This window comes from Macrosteles quadrilineatus, unplaced genomic scaffold, assembly GCF_028750875.1.
Source record: "Macrosteles quadrilineatus isolate MER2022 unplaced genomic scaffold, UCM_ALF_1.0 Scaffold_5__1_contigs__length_97177068, whole genome shotgun sequence".
Classification (NCBI taxonomy): Eukaryota; Metazoa; Arthropoda; class Insecta; order Hemiptera; family Cicadellidae; genus Macrosteles; species Macrosteles quadrilineatus.
The window spans coordinates 14217226-14243233 of NW_026542598.1; the positions used below are offsets into that span (position 1 = coordinate 14217226).

Consider the following 26008-nt stretch of genomic DNA (forward strand, 5'->3'; position numbering starts at 1 on the left):
AGCCTGAAAAGAATTCTTGTTAAAAAGAAAGATGGCGCAAAGGAAGACCCTTCACCATATTCCAAGTAAGAAAGCAATCCGTCACCTTTATATGTGAGGGGGTTAAAAAAGGACAAATAATTCTCTCATCAGCCACGCCTCTTGCCTTGGGTCCTAGAGGGCGAGGAACTTTTTGTAACGCGTTGGAAATAAAAATTACTTCACCATTCCAACTTCTTACGCCATCTTTGAGGAATGATATTTTGAGATGTTCGCGAAGCGAAACTATCGCACTGATATGACTGGTGAACAATGCATTGATATCCGTGCGTTGTAGTTTGAATGAGACAGGCATGTACCTATTGATCGTGTTAGTTTAGTACTTAATTATTTGTAATCTAACTGCTTCTCTAGAATTTCGGGAATTAACTTGTTGAAGGATTATCTACGACGATTCATCGGATATTGAATTTAAAACAGATTTAATAGCCATTAGCGCACAGTGTAGCTAGGTTGTTCTAACATCGCTGATTTGATTCTGTCAACACTGACTTGCACATGCAACTTTGAACAAAATTTACAGGCATAAACTGTTTTATTCGTATATAAACTTTGTGTATCGTATTAATCTACCAATATGTCAAAAACTTAGAATGCGGTTTTAACATGCACTTGTACAATAGATAAATACTGAAACGAAAACACTGATATTTGTAGAATTAATTGTACCGAGTGCAATGACATGTATTTTAAAATATTTAATTTCAAATTTAGCTTCAGTTTTTGTAATAATACGATAACAGTAAGCCACGAACTGCAATATTTTTTACAACTGTCCAATGTTTACTCAAATACATTGGAATACAGTACTCATTGTGTGTAAAATATTCATATTAAGTTCAAGTTGATATTTCAATTCAAATTATTTATGTCAAAAGGTTGTTTACATATAATTCATTTTGACAGCCCCGTTATTGCGTTTTATGACATCTTACCAAACATACCTCGTCAGATACCGTAGTGTCGTTTGATTTTGCTACATACAGGGTGATTGATATAAGTGTGCCAGCCATTTAATTCGAAAAATATAAGAGATCAAAAAAAGTTAAACTGTAAGTGCTTTGGATTTTTATTTAAAAAATTGTAGTCAAGTCGAAAAAAATATTTTTGCCACCATTTTTTCAATATGGTCGCCAACTTGGATTTTTCTTATAGAACACCCTGTATTTTATGATGTATTCCGGTAGAAAATGTAATTTTAAGACGGTTTTATTCTTGGGATTTTTTTTTCATAAACCTAACCATTTAAAAGATAAAACTATAGAATTTGAAATTTTGAATAGTTTTTGATTAAAACTATTCAAAATTTCACAACTTAAACCATTATTATCTTTGAAACGGTTAGTTTTATGAAAAAATCACAAAAATAAAATTGTCTTAAAATTACATTTTCTACCGGAATACATCATAAAATACAGGGTGTTTCATAAGAAAAATCAAAGTTGGCGGCCATACTTAATTCAGGTAAAATACTGTAATGTTATCTGTTAAAAAATTTAAGGAAGAAAAAGATTTTGTGTTTTCATAGTATGTTTTATTATTATTTGGAAAAGCTAATTACCAAGTTATGTCCAAGGTTTAATTGAAAAAATCCAAGGCTGTGATGAGCTAATGATTATCAACATTATAAACGACATCATACAACAACATTATACATTACATTAGGAAAATAACTACGTTAATAGGAATCAATTTTCAAATTCACCCATTCCAATCTGCCTTTTGTAATAAGAGTATTTTATTAGTTTTGTATATTAATATAGTGTTTTAGAGCTCATTATTTTAGCATGCAAGCAGAATCGACCACCAAAATATCCCACCAGCAGTTAACAGTATTTCAGTAAGAGTAAGCAAAAAAGTAAAAAATATAAAGAGATAGTCCAGGTTTCCGACACTTATTCCGCAGTTTCATTTTATATAAGAGGGGTTCAAACAGCTTAGTACGATCGTACGATCGTGTAGAGGGAAATGGTTGTGGTAAAAAAAATAATATTGAATGAGTTTCAGAGGAAGAAGTTCTACATCGCAGAAAATATTCTTTTCATATTTTTTAGAGACTAATTTAGTATTCAAATACACGGTCCTAGCTAAGGTAGTTTCCAAACCTGGATTCAGCTTTATCACATACGACTAACCTGCATCATTATGTTTATGTTAACTTAGGCTCAGCCTACTATTTAAAATTCTGTGATTTGTACATGACTTAACCAACTTATGAATATATCGAATAGACATACGTTTTGGTTACACATGTTCTAAATAAAAACGTTGATAAGCCATGTATCGTAACATTCTAGTAAAATATTATTTACCTTGAATAAAATATAAATGTGGTCAATACTATGAGTGTAGCTGTATGATTACAAAATTTATGATCTTTAACAGTATCATATCAATAAAAGTTAACCGGTATCTAATGTTTATTTTTAAATGTATTAAGATTCATAAACTGGCCATGATTTTCTCTCATTTGTTGATCATGTTAAAACAAGACTCTACCAAAAGATCAAATTTAGAAACTAATGCAAAAACAAAGCACCAAAATGTAAACATTGTTTACACATGAATAATTTATAGTCATGTGAAGATATCTACGAAAAACCTCAAAAATATAAGATGGAATAATTAAAAAGGAATACCACATCGAAAGTTCACAAAACTAACCTTATCAGACGCTGGAGTCTGTACTCCTCTGTTAATACCGTCATGTTTGTTCACACATGCTAGACGCTTGACCGTACAACACCGCACACCACTACTGACTGACTATCTGCTGCCTATAGCAGAGGGCGCTGCAGACGACAGACACCCCTCCATACCTACACACTACACACCCACTAAAGATGTGTGTCCCACAATGTAAGTTGGAATTATGGCTGTAACATTCGTTGGGTCTGTATCATAGACTCATCTCCATTCATAATAGGCTTAAAATACTGTACCTACATTTGTATGGTCGCCATTTTATATGAAAGTATTAAAATAAAGTATGCATTGTCAAAAGTTTGTTCATCGTTATCACAATATAAGATGTGATGTAAGATATAAGATGTGTGTGTGTGTGATTGTAAGATGTTTTACAGATAACATAAAACTTTTTATCAGGATAAATTATTAGTTACACGATGAATCCGGATAGAATTTAGGAAATTGTATATAGGTAGACTGTTAAATGTTTGAAATGTAAGCTTTGTTAATTTCGTTACAGTACTGCGTTTAGAATAGCGGTGTCTAAGATGTTTCTCGTTCTGTAAGTCTAGTCTTGTAAAATTATTTCTGTGCAAAGTTGAATGGCAATAAACCCAATTGTGTTCAAACTCTTTCTTTTTACTCAAAAACATTTACACTTACTCAAAATAATTATCTTATCAGTGATTTCTTTTATAATATCCTCGATAAATAGAAAATAAATAATAAAGATTATACTACATTCACTCCATATTTATTTAACACAGACATAATACACGGACAAACGCAGGGCGATTCTATAGTATTCACTTAAATTGCGCCTTTCTTTGTCATAACAATGTTACTGTTGAACTCAGTATGATTATAGTTTGGTGTTTAAATAGGTTATACATGCATAGTTCAAACAAAAAACGTAAATGAGCAGTTTTATTACAGGCATCCCATCGATTTTTCAATATTTAAATGGACATTTACTCCTGACAATAGTTATACCTAACATATCTGATCAAAGAGAAGGACGCACAAATGTATCTGTAAAATAAGTGATGGCATAGAGTTTATTTTAGTTTATGAATAAGTAAAACAGAAAACGTCAGTATATACCGTGTAATTGAGCTACACATTTACTGGATTTACTGTGAAACATATATCACAAAACAAAGGGATAAAACAAGACCATGTGAGTTGATCAGGCACCATGTTCTTCTACAAAACGAATCGAGATTTTTTACAAGTGTTTATTAATAAATAATTCCGTACTTTTCGTATTTTTAAAATCAACCACAGCTTAACCAAAACAAAATCTATTTGGCTTCAATATAAATAAAGATATTGCACACAATCACTAAGGGTGGGGTTAGGGTGCGTTTGTACACGTAACTGTTTAAAAACAACTGCTTAGTCATAGGGTCGAAGTGCACCCTTAGTGTTATAACTGTAGCTGAACTGTAAACATGATACATGATACAGTAATTCATCTACTGTCACTTTCACATACTTTCCTAGGCATAGGGTGTGAATAATGTGAAAGGATTTTTTTTGTCCTAGGACGCTTGGCACGAGCCTGGGATTGTTTTTCACATTACTTCAGGCTAAACCTAGGGGCTGCCGCATTATCACTTAGATAAAATCCATTGGTGACTTGGAGGGGATCGAACCCGGGACCTCAGGGACTAAAGCCCACCCTCTAACCACTACGCCAGCTCGCTCCCCAATAATGTGAAGGTAATGGAATGTTTAATGTAACTGAACTATGGTCTTGAAATAGTAATTCCTGTATATTGCCCTTATCATTGACCTCACCACTACATTGGGTGAGGGTCAAAGCTGCGTCGAGTATCTGATTGTACTGGACGGTAAACATGATGTAATGCATCTATACCCTCGCCTAGACATACCATCACGTCCGGAACTAGACCTAGGCTAATTCCTCTAGCCAGACGAGATTATACGGGTTTGTCTATTGAATTCCAAAGTAACCGGGTTTAATCACACGAGCGAAGGAGGGCGATACCCGTCATATTTTACTGTTAATCCTACAGTATGTATCAGGTTTCATTTCATGTATTCAATAGGTCACTGGGCCGATTCCTTGAGTAGGCCCTATTAAGTGTACCGGAAGTGATTGTTTTAAATATAAATGTAAGTTAATTACTCAATTTTATCAATTAATAAAGATTTGAAATTAACACAAACGAACCTTCGCTGTACATTTGGAATCTCTATATTTTCACGCCACTTTCGTTGTTTCAAGTTTCAAAATATTTCTCTGATTTTCACACTTTTTTTAAAGCTTTTGACAAGAATTAGCTTATTTCATGATTCCGGAAAAACTGTAAGGAAGTTGTTCAAGCGGTTCTAGTAGTTAGTTTTATAGCTAACGTTTCAGATTTGCTATCTTAAAAGCCCACAAGGTCGTTGGGGGACATTAAGAGATACATATAGCTAATGAGAGAAGCTATTTATGTCGAGAAAAACAACAATGATAAAGTTCCAAACTAAAATCATAGGTGTATATACATAATTTTAGAATGAATACAAACACAATGTATATTACCTCATTAATGGTCAAGCTAACTTTAATAGCCTACTTGTTCATCATAAACAAATTACAGCATCAATATTTGCATTATGCTTAAACAGAAATATACAATTATTGGTAAACATAAATTTAAAAAAAATACTGGCTTTACCCCAAGGTCTTATCGCTTATCATAACGCTACAGTAAAAGACGAAGGTAACAACGAGAGCTCGCCCCGTGGTCGAAAACTCGACCAAAAGTGTGTAATGTACAGACTTCTCTATTCCCCCCCCCACACTATAAATGAAACATGTGATTGGAATTTGTTTTGATTTTCTGTTTATATTTTTTTGTTATTTTGTCACCAGCATAGCAACCCATGAGGCCCAAGTTAATATTTTCAACATTTCAAATTCATTTTTCTTGCTTATTTTTTAGCCTATTTTAATTTATAAAGGGATTCTGCACATCTACAGGAAATTATTTTTCATTTGGAACCAACCGCATGTAATTCGGTCCAGTAGTATGGTCAGGCTAGCTGTCATAAGTTTTGCAAAAGTTTTTTAGTATATAAGATAAGTAATGTTTAGCTCACAAAAATAAATCTGAATTTGTCAAAAAAGTCTAATAAATTGTTTAGCAAATTTAAACATCTTAATAAGGCCAAAATACCGATGCACAACTAATCAACACTACCTATATCAAAGAACTTTTCCAATACCAGCCATCGGTTTAATTACAATCCGTTCAATTGCTAGATGTAACTGTACGCAAAACCATCTATTAGATCTGTTCCTAATCCATTAGGCCAAAGGTTGTAAACCTCCAGCTCGTGACGCATGTAGTATACGTGTATTAAAGGGGGAGGGGGGGGGGGAGTCACGCAAAAGGAACACCACTAAGTGGTTGATTAATTAACTTTATTTAACTTCCGAGTAGCGCAAAGTGGTTCGTCATCAGGGTACAGGGTCCGCTAGCTTCTGCGAAAAACGTTTATGTGTTTTAATTGATGGGCTCAAAGTGAAGATGAACTTCGACGTTACCTTAAGAAATTAAGTTGTTGTAGGATATCTGAAAAGTAGTTGAACAAGTATGAATGCTTTTATTTACTGTATCACAAATTCTCAAAAGTAAATTCCTCCTCGGATCATATGTTTTGAATTCAGTATCACAATCGTAGACTAGGTACTAGCGATAAGGAATCGTTTCGACATCTTCTTTGAAAAGCTAAGGATATCGTTTTGCTTTTTCGTTTTGGTACCAGAAATCATAGGTGGTTGCAAAAACCATCCTAAGAATATTCAAAAGCTTTTTAGCGAATTTCCCTATAGGGAAGTAGCTATTACCGTAGGTCTCATGGTAACACTTAGGCCCGGGACCGATTTACTTTTTCATTTTGATGTCCCCAGAGGCCAAAAACACCATTCGTTCAAATTTTTATATATGTATATATATATATATGTGTGTGTGTGTGTGTGTGTGTGTGTGTCCGTGAACACGATAACTTGAGTAATTTTTATTCGATTTTGATGAAATTTGGTTTAAAGGTGTAAGGCCGGATAAACTTGAATGAGTTCGCGATCCAGCATGATCGGACCATGGGAACAGGGTTTTATGGGGGGTTTTATGGGGTAAAAATTGGTTTTTCTCACTTTTTACCCTCAAAACACAAATTTCCCAATTTTCCTCTAAACCTTCTTAAAGAGCTTAAAAAAACAAACAATTCAGTATATCAAAGTGTTTTTGTACGGTTATTGGTTACGTAGAAAACTAAAAAAATGGTAAATTTAAAATTCCCATGTTATTCTTATGGAGAATATTGTTAAATGTTGTAGTTTGCTTGTTTATGGATATATTTTGATCAAACTTGGCAAATATATTCATTTTATACTAAGCAATAATACTTTTACTTAAAACACACACTTTATTAGTTTCCTTGTAGCAGCAAACCTAGGTACTCGTTAAACCTAATGTTATTTAAATAGATCAATAAAAATCAATTCAGCCAAATGGAAATTCGCTAAGACGGCAGGTTTGCTGCGGCGGGGGTATTAATTATTCAAAACTGAACCCTGTTGTCTTCGACTACTGTATACTGTATTGAAATTTTAATAAATGGTCATGCCTAAAATAAACGGCTAATCGTAGTGACAATCTACACACAAGTATCCCATTCCATTGTACCTTTTGCATTACATATATGTAATATCATTGTATGACAGGTAAGCATTCTTAACTAGTTTTAAATTACGTGTGTATTCAAATTGAGTTTGAAAGTGCGTCGCCGTACTAAGTCACCAATGATCGTTAACATATTGATATCCACTCACCACGGCTGGAGACATTTCTGGCCGACCTGCAGCACAAACGACAGTATACTGGTCACCACGACTAACGGCCGGAAATATATTTTACTTTTTAAATTCGACATGGGACATAATTCACAATACCCCGACCAAGAGACCCGTCCTCTAGCGGCAGAGCGACCAAAGTGATTCGCGGACGAGGCGGCATTAGTGGATGACGTGTAGAAGTAATGGAGGCATGTTTAATCCATAAGGCATAAATCATGCATTAATTGCCACATAATGTCGCAGATAAGAGGAGGAATGACTTTGAAAACGAAAGTGGCTTAAGTAGCCTTTAAAACAGCGTGTAAAAGTACTGTATGATGTAACCCAACCCGAACTACAGCAGTAGGCAGGCTGCAGGTTATGAACAATTATACAGTGTTAATTACGAGTATTTACAGCACATAAGGTAAAAAAAAAACAAATTCGGTGTTACCTGGAAGTAGTGTTTAACACGTTCCACGTGTTACATAATATGTACGCGTGTAAAATGTGATTGTTCAATGTATACTATAGATTTGTGTGTATTGTATACCAAAAGTTCAAAATAGCACATATATTGTACCGTATATCAAATCACAAGTATGATCAGACATATGTGATCTGTGGGTTCTGATATCACCCTTACAATTATGTTTGGGTAAGCCGAGGAACATTAAATGGCATATCACCTAAAAAATGTGATCAGGAGAAATGGACACTAGGCACGTAAAACGAAATTACCTTTTTAGCTCAACTAAAACTTCAACAGTTTTAGTAAACTAACATTTAAGGATGTCAAACCTAACCCCATTAAAGTGTGTACTATACTTCGCCCTAAACATCACACCCCCTTCCACCAAATGGTCATGGCCTCGCTTGGTATCACATTGCATATTAATTCTAAAAGAACGTTTAAAAGGATCAGATAAAACAGCTTTAGTAGTAGATTTCTTTCTAAAATCAACGCAAAAAACAAACCAATGAAGGCAGTTAATTATAACAGATTAAGAGGAAAGATTGCAGAATCCTTGACCACGAATGTTGATCATTACGTAGGTCGTTTGTCATGTACACAATTACGAATTGTCAAGCTACTCTGACTTGCACTTAGCACTGCGATGCGCTTGTATCCCAACTACGAATACATTTGTGAACGCATCCAGTGTTGCACAGTCTTTGAAGAGATGTGAAAAGTCAAGAAAACATTACTGGTATAGCTTGTTGATAAATACAATTTTAATTTGACATTGCTTAAATTTAATAGAAGTTATTTCTGTCCTGGAAGCTCGGATTCATATCACGCTAATTATGGATGATCTCTCGTGAAATAATTACATGATCTGGTGGTTCAAATTCCATTTAAAGCAAGTCTACATAAGTGCAGAAAATTTAACAAAGATCTGACTGAAATAGTAAAAAAAATCCCTCTTAAAACGCCATGGTTTAATTGTAATCATTAACAATGGTTTAAGAATTTTTACTGGCTGGGTTATATTAATTGACGATATAAGCATTCCTATGACTACTTTTTGGTCCTACCTACACATCCTAGGCTCTATTCCGGAACCGTTGTACACATTAATTTAGGCTAGACATAAATGTTTGGGGCAATATCACATAGATAAAGTCATGTGGCTGAATTTGAACCCGGAACCCGGATTCCTTGTTCCGGAATTTGGGAGTAGAACCCTCGTGCTGTACAACTAGACCAGCTCCATGCTTATGAATACTGGCCATATTGAGCTCCGTGGTAAATCCCTAATTAATTATCTATAGTACTGTAAATGGAAGCTGCAAGGTGACTACTGCTAAGATGTAAAGTTTAAAGTAACTGTTAACTACTGATGTTAACTGAAAATGGATACTGTGTAAAGTAGCACAACAGGTCAATCTGTTCACACTGTCCTGAATGCTAGATGGGTCATGGACTCGTTTAACTTGTGACCCAATTGAAAATGACAAAGTTAATGAAAACTATCCTTATGTAGTAAAGTTACTCCTAACAGACACAGTTGACACAGATTTACAAAATGGCGTAAATTCATTAACACTAAACCAGAAATATTTTGTACGTAAGGAACTAATTATGATAACAGGGTTACACACCGCATTATTTTGGACAAAAGATTTATGATTTTTATCTCTTTAAGTAACATTATGCATCTTAAAAGAATGATGTACACGGTTAAGTTCAAATAATAAAGCTAAGCAGTTTCCTAGTACACCAAGTAGGACATTAGTGTAGTTCCATATAGCTTTATAACCCTAATGGATCAGGTGAAGGCAATTCTAAGCAACTTTTTTTTGTCCAGTTTAGAATAGTGAAGTGCTGTGGGATGTTTATTAAATGTTAACATTGAACAATTGTTACGCTATTTAAACCAAGTAAATCGCTCTGAATACAAGTTTTCTTATCCTCTGTCTTATCCGAAGAAAATGGCGCAAACAGTCAAATCCTACACATATAAGAAACAACACACATATATTCGTCATCAGCGCGCTCAAACTTAATAACCGGATATGAATCGCACCAAAACAAACTGATTTTACAATAGGACGTGAAGTATCTTTGCAGGATTTCAAGTCAACGGCTGAGCTATACTTGCATAATATGCAGACTGCAGATGCGCCCCGAGTATGCACAATAAAAGCCAACGGCTGTAGGTGATGGTAGATAGGAGATTACACTTCCTTCCTTCCACATTCATCCACAGCTTCCAGCTTGTAGCTCATTACCGGGATCTAGTTGGCAGATAGTTGGTTTAAGTATAGTTGTGCTGTGTTGCTAATTGCAACTAGAATGATTTAAGAGATAATGAGGATATGTGGGTGTTGTAATGAGTATGATTTGGTATTGGAAGAACATGTGTCGATGAATACGAAACGATATGATTACATATAATCTGATAATATGCTATATAATAAGACCATGAGCAATTTATCAGGTTAATATTCATGCTGGATCAATGATTAGTTTGCAGCTTAAAACTATTGCTCTTTGTATTATCATTGACTATTTGGTATTATTCACATAAATCTACGTAATTAGGGCTACATTGACAAAATACGAGTATATTGCTCACTCCTACTTGATACCAACAAAGTAGTTTGTTACTTATAATGTTGTGAGGTAAAGATACTAACTAAAGTCTTACATTTTAAGATATTTCGAGTGTGAATTTTTTGTATGACAACTGGCAACCATATTAATCCTTATTGAAATTGTGGGGAGCTATGTTGTAAAAGTCCATGGCAAAAAGTACGTACATTTTACGTGTTCTTGAGTGTGCAAAGACAACATTAAACGACTGTAAAATCCAGTTTTTCAACTTTGTCAGTTGCCATATAAAACTAATTAAAGCTATTAAACTCACTAAAAACAACCCCCCCCCCTCCTTTAGTCGCCCCTTAGTCTTCTTTTCATTCGTATACACATAAATTTTAACACATAAAGATGAAATACAAGTGTAAACCGGCATTCTGAGTAACCTTAACCTATAATCAACCAAGTACTGTACGTGCATATCCATTACAACTAAATCATCTAAACAGTACGATTATGTTGGAACTTAAATTCACTTACAATACAATGAGAACACACAAGCAGTAGATGCAGAAGAGTAACAAGTAGTTAGCTGGAGTAACATGGAAAGGTTCACATAGCAAGTACATTGTCAACAATGTCGACATGTTTACAAGTTGCTAAGCACCGCTTGGCTGCTCAACATCGATTGTCACTATTGTACAGACTATGAGGAAATGGAACGTATAGATTAAGTGTTGTAATGTAATCATACTAGTCCTACTTTATAAGTGAGAAACTTTGGATGGATGGATGTTTGTGACAAGTTAAGAAGGACGGGTACTCTGCTAGATCAATATATACCACAAAGTTAATATTGAAATGTCTTCGTGTTCATAGCCAATGGTTCATTATACAGGGAGTTTTATAACGCAACCCAAATACTACAAGTACGGTAAAACACTGTTTAACGACAAAACAAGCTTATGTTGGTATCCGTGATTTGTTAACTTAATTTTTGATCAGCAGATATACATGGTTGCTTAGTTGTCTAGAAAGTTTAGTGTTTTAGGAATTTATTGTAAATAAGGCTCAACATGGTATTTTCACAAGCTCAAATAGAGTATGTATTTTGCGTCTTAATTTTTTACAATGGACGGATCCAGTTTCCTTAAATTTGTACATGTCAATAGTCCATTTATTAGGTACTGGAATCACACCTGGAAAATTGTTTTCAAACCTTTCTTGGCATAAGACCAATTTATTTACTATTAACCTACTATTCTAACTCTTAGAGCTTGGGAAAACCCTGTTGAGTCTTATTTACTATGAATTACTAACAATACTACACCTCAAAGATGCAACAATGTATATCAGCTGACCAGTAATGAAGTAATGAAAACAGTGATACTAATATATAAACTTATTTTGTCGATAAATAGTGTCTCACAATACTTGTAATTTGAGTTGCGTTAAAAAAAAACACACCCTGTATATAGGCTGCGCTATAAACAACAATTGGGTGTATGACTCTTGAAATGTAAATTAGCAGAACAAGATTTGGCTGCAATTTTCGTTCGTGAACAACTGTGTATTTTCTACTCGAATGAGCATTTTGCATGAAAGAAATTCACACGCTTTACGGAAAATCGGTTCAAGCCCCTAAAACTTTGTGGATATGCCGAGGACTTAATCCGCCCGTCTCGCACAGAAGTTACGCTTGGATAGCCATACAGTACACACACAATAGTTTGAAAATAGTGGAGTGCTACAACAGAAACTTTACCAAAGGACGAACTAGATAGGCCATTTGCCTTTTACAACATCATCTTCTCACAACAAGTAGGTCTACTAAAGAAACTAATAAATTGACCGAAAAAATTTCCGTTGTTACTTCTGTATTATAATTTGGATTTCTTGATGATTCCAAGAAATGCATCATCCAAATTTAGCCTGTGTTGGAACAAATCATTCAATTACCTGTTAAATCATCAATGAAGTACAGTAGTAGTCACATTTGAAAGCTGCCAAAAGGTAGAAATCACCTATTACTAAGATCTAAGGAAAGTTCGGCTGAAAGTTATCATGAAGTTTTAAAACTTCTTAAACACCGTTCGGTCTTGAAACTTGTACATTTGACTTTGTCAAGCGCAACCGATGCGTCTGCGGATGTCATCCGTTAATTCTACTGACGCCGCCATAATTTTGAGCAAACAAAGAGACGTTATGAGTTAAAATTAGACGAATTAACGGTTCAATTAAAGAACCATTGGACATAATTGGAACATATGAGTAGTGAAACCCCATAAATCACACGACAAGCTAATGAAACTCCCATTACGACACTCAATAACTGGAATTGGGGCCGTGAGAGTTGGACTTGTTTGTAACAGTACAAAAAGTGGGAATTTGTTGATTAAATCTAGCTACGCCGATTCTACGGCTTAATCGGTAACAATTAATCGGTAAAAGAGTTTATAGAAATAACTAAAGTAGATACAACAGAACCGGTAGCCGTATGCTATCAACATGACCCTTCTAAAATAGTTGAACCAAAAATGTTCACATGTCCAATATGTACCTACATCTATTATACATTCAACTAAAAAACTACAGCGTTGAACCAAAAACATTAATAATGACCAAGATACTTTCAAAAAGTTACAACGTAAAGACACTTACATAGATGCTTTCTTCAGTCGTTTGCTGATCGCAACGTAATTCTTGGCTGCCGGGATCATCAACATTTGAACACAAAGTTCAGGTTCCCATTCACTGAGGTCTTGTTGGTGGCGCTCCACCTCCAGGGCAGCCAGAGCCACCCGGCGCCACCGACGTCGTACTTCAGCACCATCAGCGTCCTCCATATCTTGTGGGACGCCATCCGACTCTTGGCTCTACAACATAGAAACAACGCATGAGCTGAGGTCTAGTTGGTGGCGCTCCACCTCCAGGGCAGCCAGGGCCACCCGGCACCACCGACGTCGTACTTCAGCTCCATCAGCGTCTTCCATATCTTGTAGGGTGCCATCCGACTCTTGGCTCTACAACATAGAAACAACGCATGAGCTGAGATCTAGTAGGTGGCGCTCCACCTCCAGGGCAGCCAGGGCCACCCGGCACCACCGACGTCGTACTTCAGCACCATCAGCGTCTTCCATATCTTGTAGGGTGCCATCCGACTCTTGGCTCTACAACATAGAAACAACGCATGAGCTGAGGTCTAGTTGGTGGTGCTCCACCTCCAGGGCAGCCAGGGCCACCCGGCACCACCGACGTCGTACTTCAGCACCATCAGCGTCTTCCATATCTTGTAGGGTGCCATCCGACTCTTGGCTCTACAACATAGAAACAACGCATGAGCTGAGATCTAGTAGGTGGTGCTCCACCTCCAGGGCAGCCAGGGCCACCCGGCACCACCGACGTCGTACTTCAGCACCATCAGCGTCTTCCATATCTTGTAGGGTGCCATCCGACTCTTGGCTCTACAACATAGAAACAACGCATGAGCTGAGGTCTAGTTGGTGGTGCTCCACCTCCAGGGCAGCCAGGGCCACCCGGCACCACCGACGTCGTACTTCAGCACCATCAGCGTCTTCCATATCTTGTAGGGTGCCATCCGACTCTTGGCTCTACAACATAGAAACAACGCATGAGCTGAGATCTAGTAGGTGGTGCTCCACCTCCAGGGCAGCCAGGGCCACCCGGCACCACCGACGTCGTACTTCAGCACCATCAGCGTCTTCCATATCTTGTAGGGTGCCATCCGACTCTTGGCTCTACAACATAGAAACAACGCATGAGCTGAGGTCTAGTTGGTGGTGCTCCACCTCCAGGGCAGCCAGGGCCACCCGGCACCACCGACGTCGTACTTCAGCACCATCAGCGTCTTCCATATCTTGTAGGGTGCCATCCGACTCTTGGCTCTACAACATAGAAACAACGCATGAGCTGAGGTCTAGTTGGTGGCGCTCCACCTCCAGGGCAGCCAGAACCACCCGGCGCCACCGACGTCGTACTTCAGCTCCATCAGCGTCCTCCATATCTTGTAGGGTGCCATCCGACTCTTGGCTCTACAACATAGAAACAACGCATGAGCTGAGGTCTAGTTGGTGGCGCTCCACCTCCAGGGCAGCCAGGGCCACCCGGCACCACCGACGTCGTACTTCAGCTCCATCAGCGTCCTCCATATCTAGTGGGACGCCATCCGACTCTTGGCTCTACAACATAAAAACAACGCATGAGCTGAGGTCTGGTTGGTGGCGCTCCACCTCCAGGGCAGCCAGGGCCACCCGGCACCACCGACGTCGTACTTCAGCACCATCAGCGTCTTCCATATCTTGTGGGGCGCCATCCGACTCTTGGCTCTACAACATAGAAACAACGCATGAGCTGAGGTCTGGTTGGTGGCGCTCCACCTCCAGGGCAGCCAGGGCCACCCGGCACCACCGACGTCGTACTTCAGCTCCATCAGCGTCCTCCATATCTAGTGGGACGCCATCCGACTCTTGGCTCTACAACATAAAAACAACGCATGATCTGAGGTCTAGTCGGTGGCGCTCCGCCTCCAGGGCAGCCAGGGCCACCCGGCACCACCGACGTCGTACTTCAGCACCATCAGCGTCTTCCATATCTTGTAGGGTGCCATCCGACTCTTGGCTCTACAACATAAAAACAACGCATGATCTGAGGTCTAGTTGGTGGCGCTCCACCTCCAGGGCAGCCAGGGCCACCCGGCACCACCGACGTCGTACTTCAGCACCATCAGCGTCCTCCATATCTTGTGGAACGCCATCCTACTCTTGGCTCTACAACATAAAAACAACGCATGATCTGAGGTCTAGTCGGTGGCGCTCCGCCTCCAGGGCAGCCAGGGCCCCCAGGCGCCACCCGGCGCCACCGTCGATGGGCGCCATTATGACTCTTGGCTCTACAGCATACATACACTGCATAAGCTGAGTTCTTATTGGTGGCGCTCCACCTCCAAAGACACAGAACTATCCTAATATACATCTTATTACTGCTGTTTAAAACAATGGATTGATAACACTAATAGCTTTTTCCTCGTGTTTATATTACGGTGAGACTTATTGGCAAAGATTGATCGCATATTCCAGTCTACGTCCTGAACTCTGAACATTGAGAGCGTTACCACGTGACATGTCCAGGGATTAGAAGGAGTTTTTGGATGAACACGTCACTATTTTTACCCGCATTCCGGGGAGATTATGCGGCCTCTTTGAGTGGGTCTGTATCGTGTTTGTTAAAATTAATGGGGCCACTTGTAGCCCATAATCTACGGTTGAGGACCACTAAACTATAACTGATAGTGGCAGTGGATAGTGAAGAGGTCGTATACAGAAATAAGTTAATAATTAAATGGTTTTTTTATCGTCGGATGTACACAGTGAAAATTCTGATTATTTTTAAATTTCCTTCGATTGAAACAACGTTTTGATTCATTAAGTACTAATTCCAAAGACAACCTCAAGGACGAATAAATTTAAAATTCAAGGACTAAATTTTGAAAGTGTACTCTCTTGTGTTTCAACAGCTGATCAAACATCACAGTCCCGCCCTCTATTTGTAAATCATCCTGCAAGATAAGCTTTACTTAGTTTACAACACGATAACAGGTAACGGGATTCTACAGGAAGCTACGTCAGACCATGCAAGACCTAAAAAGATTACAAGTTTGCAAAAGATTATCAAAGATTTTTGTATCAAATTAATAAGCCTAAATAATTTGAATAAAAATGATTTTTCCAAGAAGATTATTTACAGTCCAAGTATATCGTAAAACACAATCCAAAAGAGTTACTCAAGATGAATCGGCAAGTTAACAGCCTCTGCTTTCTTCTTCGTCTACTAAAGGGGCGCCGATCGTCAAAGTGTTAACGGGTTTTACTACATAGTTAACGTCCGCCCAGCAGCAGTTACGCTGCTTATGTAGTTGAGATATGCAATTATAGCCTCATGTAGTTAAATCTAGCTGCAGTTATGGTTAGTTTCTGTCTGCAGTCATGGCTAGAAGAGCAGTTGTATCTGTTTCAAATTATTATTCAATATTATTATTTGCATTGTGTTTGTATCCTGTCAAACAGCAACAGTTTTGTTCAGTTATATCTAATTTTCGAAAGACACAATATTAATATGTAGTTATACGGTAAAAACTATTAACTTGTTATTTTTTCAGTGGCTTCAAGAACCCAGGGCTGATATCAAGTAAACTACTAGTTTTCAAGCGTTAATAGTAAAAATGATAATCTAGCTCAATATTTAGATAGAGATTCCACATGTAAACATATTGCTAGTTGGCAATTTGTGTTTTCCTTTATAAGTTGTTTTATTATATATATTTGAATTGACTTTAGTGTCAATGTTAACTTAATCGACAACCTAAAATCGGGGTCCTTGCCGACTAAACCTAGTCAGTAAGGGAAATTTTCAAAAAATAAAAACATAAAAGTTTTTACCTACTCTCTCTAATAAAACATAATCTACAATGGTGACTATGAAGTAGTTATAAAATTATCGTTTCTGCACTCATAGCTACCCGAGTGGCTGTACCTATCTTATGCTATGGTAGACGTGTTATAGTGTGTTATACTATATATAGCATACCGTAAATTAAAAGAACAAAATTTTCTCAAACCGTGTCCTCCCCCATTGCAAACGATCACAAGTATAACTGCAATAATAATGTTATACTTACTAGCTGTTACACACGGGCTTCACCCCGTTTGACTTCATAAGTATTAATACTATTGATTGTTATATTACAAAGTTGATGAACCAGCGTCATTATGAATTTTAAAAACTATTGATTGGTTAAGTTAATCTGAAATAAATAAAACAGAATACAGTAATACAAACAAATAATCACACCTGATTTTAATAAGGTAATAAATTGAAAAAATAACATACAAATAAGTACAGCTGATGTATTTTTAACATTAGGTATATGTAAAGTTCCCTTTAGAAAGAAATTACAACCTCAAAGGGCAATTTATTGAAATAATGGATGGTTTTGCGCAGTTTCTCGTCATGACGAGCATTTGAAGTATATGGTTTATGGGGGTGTGACTTGTAGTTTTCTCAAAAGTTCATAGCTACTTTGGGACTTATATATGGATACGCCAACCCCGTACAAAGGACGGTTACTCTGCTAGTATATCAAATATATTGTGGAATAAATGAAGGCAAGCAATGTGCTGGTATTTTTGTCGATGTTATGAAGGCCTTTGATACCGTTGACCACGAGATTTTGCTGGTCAGAATGCAAGAAGCTGGAGTTAGAGGGGTACCACTGTCGTGGTTTGCCTCATACCTAAGTGGCAGGACTCAACAAACTAGGATAGGTGAAGTAACAAGTGAGCGAGGTTCTATCAAATATGGAATCCCCCAAGGTTCAGTTCTCTCTGGACCATTGTTTTTAATATATGTAAATAGTTTGTGTAACGGTCGTTTCAGAGGGAAATTGATAGCATTTGCCGATGATACAGCTTTGTTTTACAAGGCTGACTCAATTGATTTACTTAAAATTGATATGCAATATGATTTAGACACTCTGAGGTGGTGGTTTACCAATAATTTTATGATAATGAGTTCTAAAACTAAATACATATTATTTAATCTTACAAGGCATATAAGTTTTCCTAGCTCGATGAAATATCATGATATGAAATGTATCATTACTAATAGTGTTTGTAGATGTTTAGATATCGAACAAGTTCAAGAAATAAAGTATTTGGGATTGGTTGTAGATGAAAAAGTTAATTGGAAAAGTCACATTGGCCACTTGCAGAATAAATTAATTAAGTATATTATTGTCGGGACCACATAAGTTTGCAGTTGAGGGAGGAGCCTATTTACCATATGGTTTTGAATGAACCAATGAGGACGGTGCGGTGTTGCCAAATCTAATAATACCAGCTGATTTGAAAATATTGCTTTTATATTTTAATTAGTGTTGTCAATGGGTGATGTGGCAACGTCGCGCTAGCCTCGTCTTGTGATTGGCTGCCACCAACTGCAAACTTACGTGGTCCCGACAATAGAGTTTTTTATATGTTATCTTTTGTTTGTAATAGACAGCTACTCAGAACAGTTTATTATGCATTAGTGAATTCTAAGATGGAATATGGTTTAACCATATGGGGAGGAACTTATTCCATAAACTTAAAGCCAATAATAAATATTAAAAAAACATTTGTTAGAATAATTATGCACAAGAAAAAAACCGAACACACTTCCCCATTATTCAAATCGTTAAGGATTTTACCACTTAAAAACTTGTTCGTATTTAAAGTGTTACGTCTGTTTTTTGAAAGAAGTGGAAATAGGAATGATCAGGAAACTTATAGATCTGTGAATTTACGAAACCGTTATGACATAGCAATCCCCAGACCAAATTTAACTCATTTTAAAAAGTTTTACTTGTACTTAGCCCCGAAATTTTTTAATAGTTTGCCTACAAGACTTAAAAAATGTGAAAACAAAAACAAGTTTATTGGTGATTTATGGAATTATCTTTTAGAAATAGAAAATATTGATTATTTCTTTTACTCTGTTGTGTAGGACCTAATAGAATAAGTAGTTTTAATAATATGTAGATAGAAATATTTATAAATCTTGGAAATGTTTACAATAGTGTTTATGTTTAAAAAATCAGATAATGTGCAGAAGTTTTCATGTTTTTTTGTGTGTTTATAAATAAATAGAATAATATTTGACCGGTGTGCCGCCCACCATTACTCTTTGAGTTTATTGTATCAAAGTAGATTGTGCAAATCCACCAAATCAGGTTGATTAACCTTGGTGGTTATTGTTTCGTGTACTGTAACATTTCTGAATTGTACAGTTCTATGTAATATTGAAACAATAAAGATTTTTCTAATAATAATAATAATAACTACTCCAATTAAACGATTTTATATTTGTAGTGTCAGTTATTTACATGTATCTGCTATGTTGCGTGTTGCGTGAAATGTCCATCTGCAGGTACACAGCAATGTCCTGCGCTCCCGTCGCTGTCACATACTGTACTCCGTTTATTGGATTAATTCTCCCTCTTATTGCTCTTTATTGTTATTGCTATTGAACACAGTCGATCCCTCCATCATTACCGTGAGATAACCAGTCTGTGTGAGTGTGGGGAAACTAAAAGTTCACATTATCATCTTTAGTTAATTTTTTTTTCGCGAATTTCCCATACAGGGAATAAGCTATTACCGTAGTACTCACGGTAAGACCTGGACCCGGGACCAATTTTTTTTTCCTTCTGAGGTCCCTAGAGGTCAAAAACACCATCCGTTCAAATTCATGTATATGTATATATATTTATATTTATATATATATATATTTATATATATATTACTAAGCAAATCAAAATACCACAGTACCCTAAAAAACATTTTATTTTATATTACTTACATGTTTCGGACATTAATGCCATGATCACAGTATAGTATATAACCTATTATTTTCTTTTATTTACAAACATTATTCTTTTATGAATAATGTTTGTAAATAAAAGAAACTAATAGGTTATATACTATACTGTGATCATGGCATTAATGTCCGAAACATGTAAGTAATATAAAATAAAATGTTTTTAGGGTACTGTGGTATTTTGATTTGCTTAGTAACATTTAAAGTAGCCCTCATTGATGTATACAATAACAAAATTTATATATATATATATATATATATATATATATATATATATATATATATATATTATATATATATATATATATGTGTGTGTCCGTTAGCGCGATAACTCGAGCAAAAATGATCCGATTTTGATGAAATTTGGTACAAACGTGTAAACCTACGTTTATTCGAACGAGTTCGCGAACCAGCATGATCGGACCATGGGAACGGGGGTTAATGGGGACTTTTATGGGGTAAAAATGGGTTTTTCCCATTTTTGACCCAAAAAACATAAAATTTTGCAATTTCTTTCGAAACTATTTTGTAGAGCTTACAAAAACAAATAATTTAGTATATTGAAGCGTTATAATGCGCCTAACGGTTACGGAGAAAATTCCAAAAAAATTTAAATTTAAAATTCCCATGTTTTTCTTATGGAGAATAAGTAAACTGTTGTAGTTTGCTTGTTTATAAACATATTTTGCCCAAATTTGGAAAATGTTTTTATTTCTTACTAACTATTAACATTTTACATAAAAAACACTTTTACCCTCCCTGTTGCAGCAAACCTAAGTATGTTTTAAACTGATTCTATTTAAATAGGGAATAAATGTGATATTTTTAAGGAGACATTTTAGTGTAAATCCATTCAGGGAAATGGAAATCCGCTTAGTCTGCAGGTTTGCTGCGGCGGGAGTATTTCTAGAAGAAACAGCGGAAAAAGTATTTCCAAGCGTACCATTCTCTGTGATTATATAAGGTACAACGGATTGAATTTATTTATAATATTTTAACCAAGATAAAGATGGAACCAGAACTAAATGTGAATTTTATATAAAATCCAATGGGTATTTGACACCATGATATAAGATTTCCTAGAAAGAAACTGTTTATAGTTTATTTTAAAACAATCAATACCCAATACTCGTTCTGAATTGCATTTCCTAAAACGGTTAGTGAAATATTAGTTGAACGTTTTTGAACACAACAACTTTGACATTAACATTAACCATATACTTGTTCACCTATGTTTAAAACTATATTCAAATAAACTAATCGGACACATTTTAGGTTTTATGATCCATTCAAGCTACGTCAAAATTAAAAGAAACCCAGCACTCTAAAACAATCTCGCATATATGGCAATTGTTCCCTATCACATCAAAATCCCTCTAACGAAACCAAAATAATCAAAATCGGCTGAGATTCTGAGCTAATTTCCGTCATCAAAAAATCCCACCGTTGGTCTTTTGCTACTTCTTAACCTTAAGTGTTGCCCTAAATTATGATAGATATTACAAAATTTTCCAACACCACCAGTTTAAAATAGACCAATTTTAATTGACATACAGTACCAACGCGCAGCATTCTCAAAGAATAACTACCATAAGAATCGTTTTTGACGAGATAAGTGAATAATATTCAACAATAATAATATTCATTGAAAAGTAATCTGGGTAAAATGAAAGTTTATCAACAAGGACTAAGACTACATTAAGCCTTAACTAAGTGGTAATAAATAACAAATAATCACATTAATTTAACTACTGCACATTAATTTAGTTATTTTAGGTAAAATCAACGCCTGCAAAGAAGATTAGTCTTGAAGAACAGGAATGCATAGAGTTAAACGTTTAAAAGTTGAAGGCACTATAAACCCAATCCCCTTTGAAGTTCATTTTTATTTATGGTAATTTCATGTTACTTAACACATTATTGCGTAATTTTTCATCACGATCAGTAAAATACAAAGATCTCACGACTTTTTGGGATCTGGAAACGTATCCAGACGTTTAGTTCTAGACGTTTTGAATTTTGCAAGATTTCTGGAAGACCTTCCAGATCCCGAAACGTCACGAAATCTTTGTATTTTACTTATCGTGATGAAGAATATCTGCAATAATTTTTTAAATAACTTCAAAACCTTATGTTTCAATTTTGATTTTACATACGTACCCCATTAATATTATAGAATATAATATTAAATTATATCCTCTACATAACATTTATTTATGTTGGCTAGTCATAGTTTATCATTTGGTCTTTATGGTGTTACAAATCATTAAACATTTGTAACAAATTTGAAATTTATTAGGTTTTTTTTATATGTATCACATTTAACAGGGTATCTTTGGGGATTGAAAATATCAAGGAGACAAAGATGGAGTAGAAGAAATTTCATAATACAACTGTTATTATAAGAACAATAGATAAGGAAGTAAATAAAATTTCAAAATACTTAATAACCAAACTACTTAAAAAATAAGTAAACATCGTAATAGATGAATCATTCGTTTGTAGAATTGGATTTGGTAACTATAATTTTATGGCTCCAAACAGAAAACACGAAGTAATTAATGGAATGATCATGTTATATTAACACTTGTTAAATAAAAATTATATTTCTGATAAAGTAGACAGTTAAATTTAAAATTTAGTTCTATTTTCATAATTTAATTTAAATAAAATCAACGGTGAAAAACGATATCTGCTTTTAAATATTTGATTTTACAACGCCTTCAACTTGGTCCTTGTGTAGCAAGGCACATCTGTGTTGTGGGTAGTGTTCTGAAACTGCAGGCACTACACTCAACCTCAGCTGAACCACAGAAAACATACTACTATCATAGATGAAGTAATATATTACTTCATCTATGGGTTGAAAAAAACTTGTTTTGTCGTTTTCAGAGGTCCGCCATTTTGGATTTTTTAGGGGTTTAAAATTTGAAAATGGTTTTTTACGAATTTCACCGTTAATGTAAGATACCATACTGCAATACTACGAAGATTCAGGTCTATAGCACGTTTCTAAACAATTCAGATGACCATACCAAAGTAATTAAAAATTAATATTATTCTCCATAATAATAACATTGGGCTCTTAAAAACTTTCAAATTTTGACATTCTACTATAACCTGTATGTTTTCTGTGGCTGAACTAAACAATCTGTTGACGATATCTAATATATGAATAGGCAAGCATGTTTCTTTAAAACCTTTTTTCTTAGCTTGTGTGCATCGCAGGGAAATCTACGCATAATGATACTGTTAGAAAGATATTTGCCTGAAGATGAGCAGAATCTCTTTATAAATTAAAATAGGCTCAAAATAAGCACAAAACATTCGCCTTATGGGTTGCCATGCTGGTGACGAAATAACAACGAAATATAAACTGAAAATAAAAAAAATTGAAATTCCAATCGCATTTTGTGGGGTGGAAATAGAGAAGATGTTTGCACAATACAGTACATATCTTTGGTAGATTTTTCGACCATGAGGCGACCTCTAGTAGGCCCTACAAATAAATCTATGGGGTCGGTTGTTATTTCTTTCACGTATTTTTTTATTCGATTTTGTTTCAATATTGTATGATTACAATGTAAAAATTAAAACTACATAAGGCACGCGTAAAAAAGCCAATGGCGCAAAAAAAACAAAATTAAATAGTAAAAACGAGAGCTCGGCCCGTGGTAGAAAACTCGACCAAAGGATGTTTTGTGCAAACTTCCCTACTTTCACCGCACACTGTAAATAAAAAAACATGTGATTGGAATTTCTTCCATTTGTTTTGATTTTCTGTTTATATTTTGTTGTTATTTCGTTACCAACATAGCAACCCATAAGTTTCATGTTAATTCTTTTAAATGTTAAATTCATTGCTTGTGCTTATTTTTGAGCCTATTTAATTTATAAAGTAGAGATTCTGTACATCTACAGGAGAACATCTTTCATTTTGTACCAACCGTGTGTAATTCGGCCCAGTAGTATGGCAAGGCTAGCTGTCGTAAGTTTTGAAAAATTATGTAAGATGATTACAGTAAACCCATGAAGCTCTTTAAACGTTATTGTCCTTCAATACTACTTCCAAGTTCTATCTATTTTTATTGAAATTGGATACTGCAAACGGACTTCCCATTCTGTTTTGGAATTTAAATGTTGTTTAGATATGGGTTAATGCCCGATAACTCTTGAGTATGTTGAAATTGACAACGGGTTTATCTTACAATTCAGGGGAAATTAGACAGGTTGCTCATTTTCTTATAAAATAAATAAGGACCAGCATTTGTTAACACATAGCGTTGTATTTGGTAGGAATAAGTTTAAAGTTTACAGTTTATATAATAAATAACCTGTAAATGGGATTTCACAAACTTATTGAAGAGTAAAGGTACACTAATGCCATTAGCTAGTCAATAATCAATAATGATGATGAATATTTAAGAGAATATGTTTATACCAGAGAGCACAGAGGTTTATACATTAGGGGAATATCTAAGTACTGTATCTCATATTGAATGAGTTTATACAGGGTCTCTGAAAAGTGTACGCCCTTTAAGATATTTGAAATCGGTTTGCGGCAACTTTCTTAAATATGAAGGGCTATAATTAGTTATGGTTAATTTTCCCCTTAGGGTTTTCTAGATGCTATTTTGTTATTAGTGATGCGATTTTTGTTTTCTTTGAGTCAATAGTTTAGTTTCGACATACCTGTAAAATGACACCAAAGTCGACTATACTTCCCATTTGAATTTTGAGCTACCCCCTAGCCCCACTACCCTAAAGTGATTAAATCAAAATTACTCATCATTATTGTAGCCCCTCAAATCTAAAAAGGTTGCCGCAAACCGATTTCAAATATCTCAAATGGTTAAACAGTTTAAGGGGGTGTGCAAGTTAATTTTCAGCTACCCTGTATAAAATGTGGTGTTGTTATACACAAGTCCTTGTATTTTAAAATTAAATTAAATTTTCTAAAACAGTATTGAAACAGTTCCGAACTATTTTCTATGAAGTTGATCTCGGGCAAACATTTAACCAATGGGCCACAAACGTACCTCTTTTACTAATTTCCTAAAGCGTGCGAATTTTTCGGTCAAGCTCGAATTTCTAGCCACAAATACCTGTGGGAGTGAGGTTGTGATATTTTAGACTACGTTTTGATTTATCTTAAATTCCAAGGCGCTCCCAGTCACGTAGAAAACCAGTTCTGATCGTTCACACCGAACTGTACTGAGATTGTGATAGTTGAGCTCACCCTAACTGCAATAGAGTAAATTCTTTCAGGGTTTTTACAGGGAAAGATTTACCCTGATATGATGCTATATAGATTATAGAAATGAATAATTCCAACTACTAAACATCGTTTTCAATTATTTTTTAACACATTATTCCTCATTGTTGATGACAACAAAACTGATTATGATTCTAATGTTAAATGTTATTGATGTTGTATTGCCACAGTGAGCAACAGCGTTTGTTTAACATTTTATAGGACACAAAGCATTGACTATACAATATATCTATAAAGGCATATACAATGACCGTAGGAGGAGGAAGCCAGTAAGCCCAGCGTTACAAGTAGACATCTTTTGCATACATTATAGTCAAAGTACCTCTAAAAGACAAAAGTACGACTGAATGCCACTGAGAGAGCATGTCTTTTTGAGTAATGAACCTGACTAACGTCCATGGTCTATTTTTCAACTCTACTCCAAAAAATCTTTAATGCTAACCAATGATTATCCAAAAACTTGGTACGGAAAAACAACCCCATAAAATTCTGAATAAGTGGTGCTTTATGACAACAACTTATGGAACGAGACGACTTAAGCGGGAACCCCAAGTAAACTAGGTTATTGGAATATACAATGACCCTGGAGCGTAGGCGGCGTTACATCAAACACTAGATCAGAGGTTAAACGATCTGAGTGTAAGGCTATTGAGTCAAGAGATCGCGAACTGTTGTG

General features: G+C 35.6%; 1 protein-coding gene across 5 annotated transcripts in view; it reads right to left on the reverse strand.

The window, feature by feature from the left end:
- Positions 1 to 26008, reverse strand: part of LOC128994558 (inverted formin-2-like) — a 97808-nt gene that overhangs the window by 60892 nt on the left and 10908 nt on the right. For 3 of the 5 annotated variants that reach the window (XM_054419185.1, XM_054419183.1, XM_054419184.1), the window contains exon 2: positions 13287 to 13501. In XM_054419185.1, the coding sequence (XP_054275160.1) occupies positions 13287 to 13501 (215 nt within the window). Of the gene's footprint in view, positions 1 to 2703; positions 2791 to 7579; positions 7711 to 13286; positions 13502 to 26008 lie in introns of those variants that run through there. The other 2 variants (XM_054419186.1, XM_054419188.1) reach the window with 2 other exon arrangements.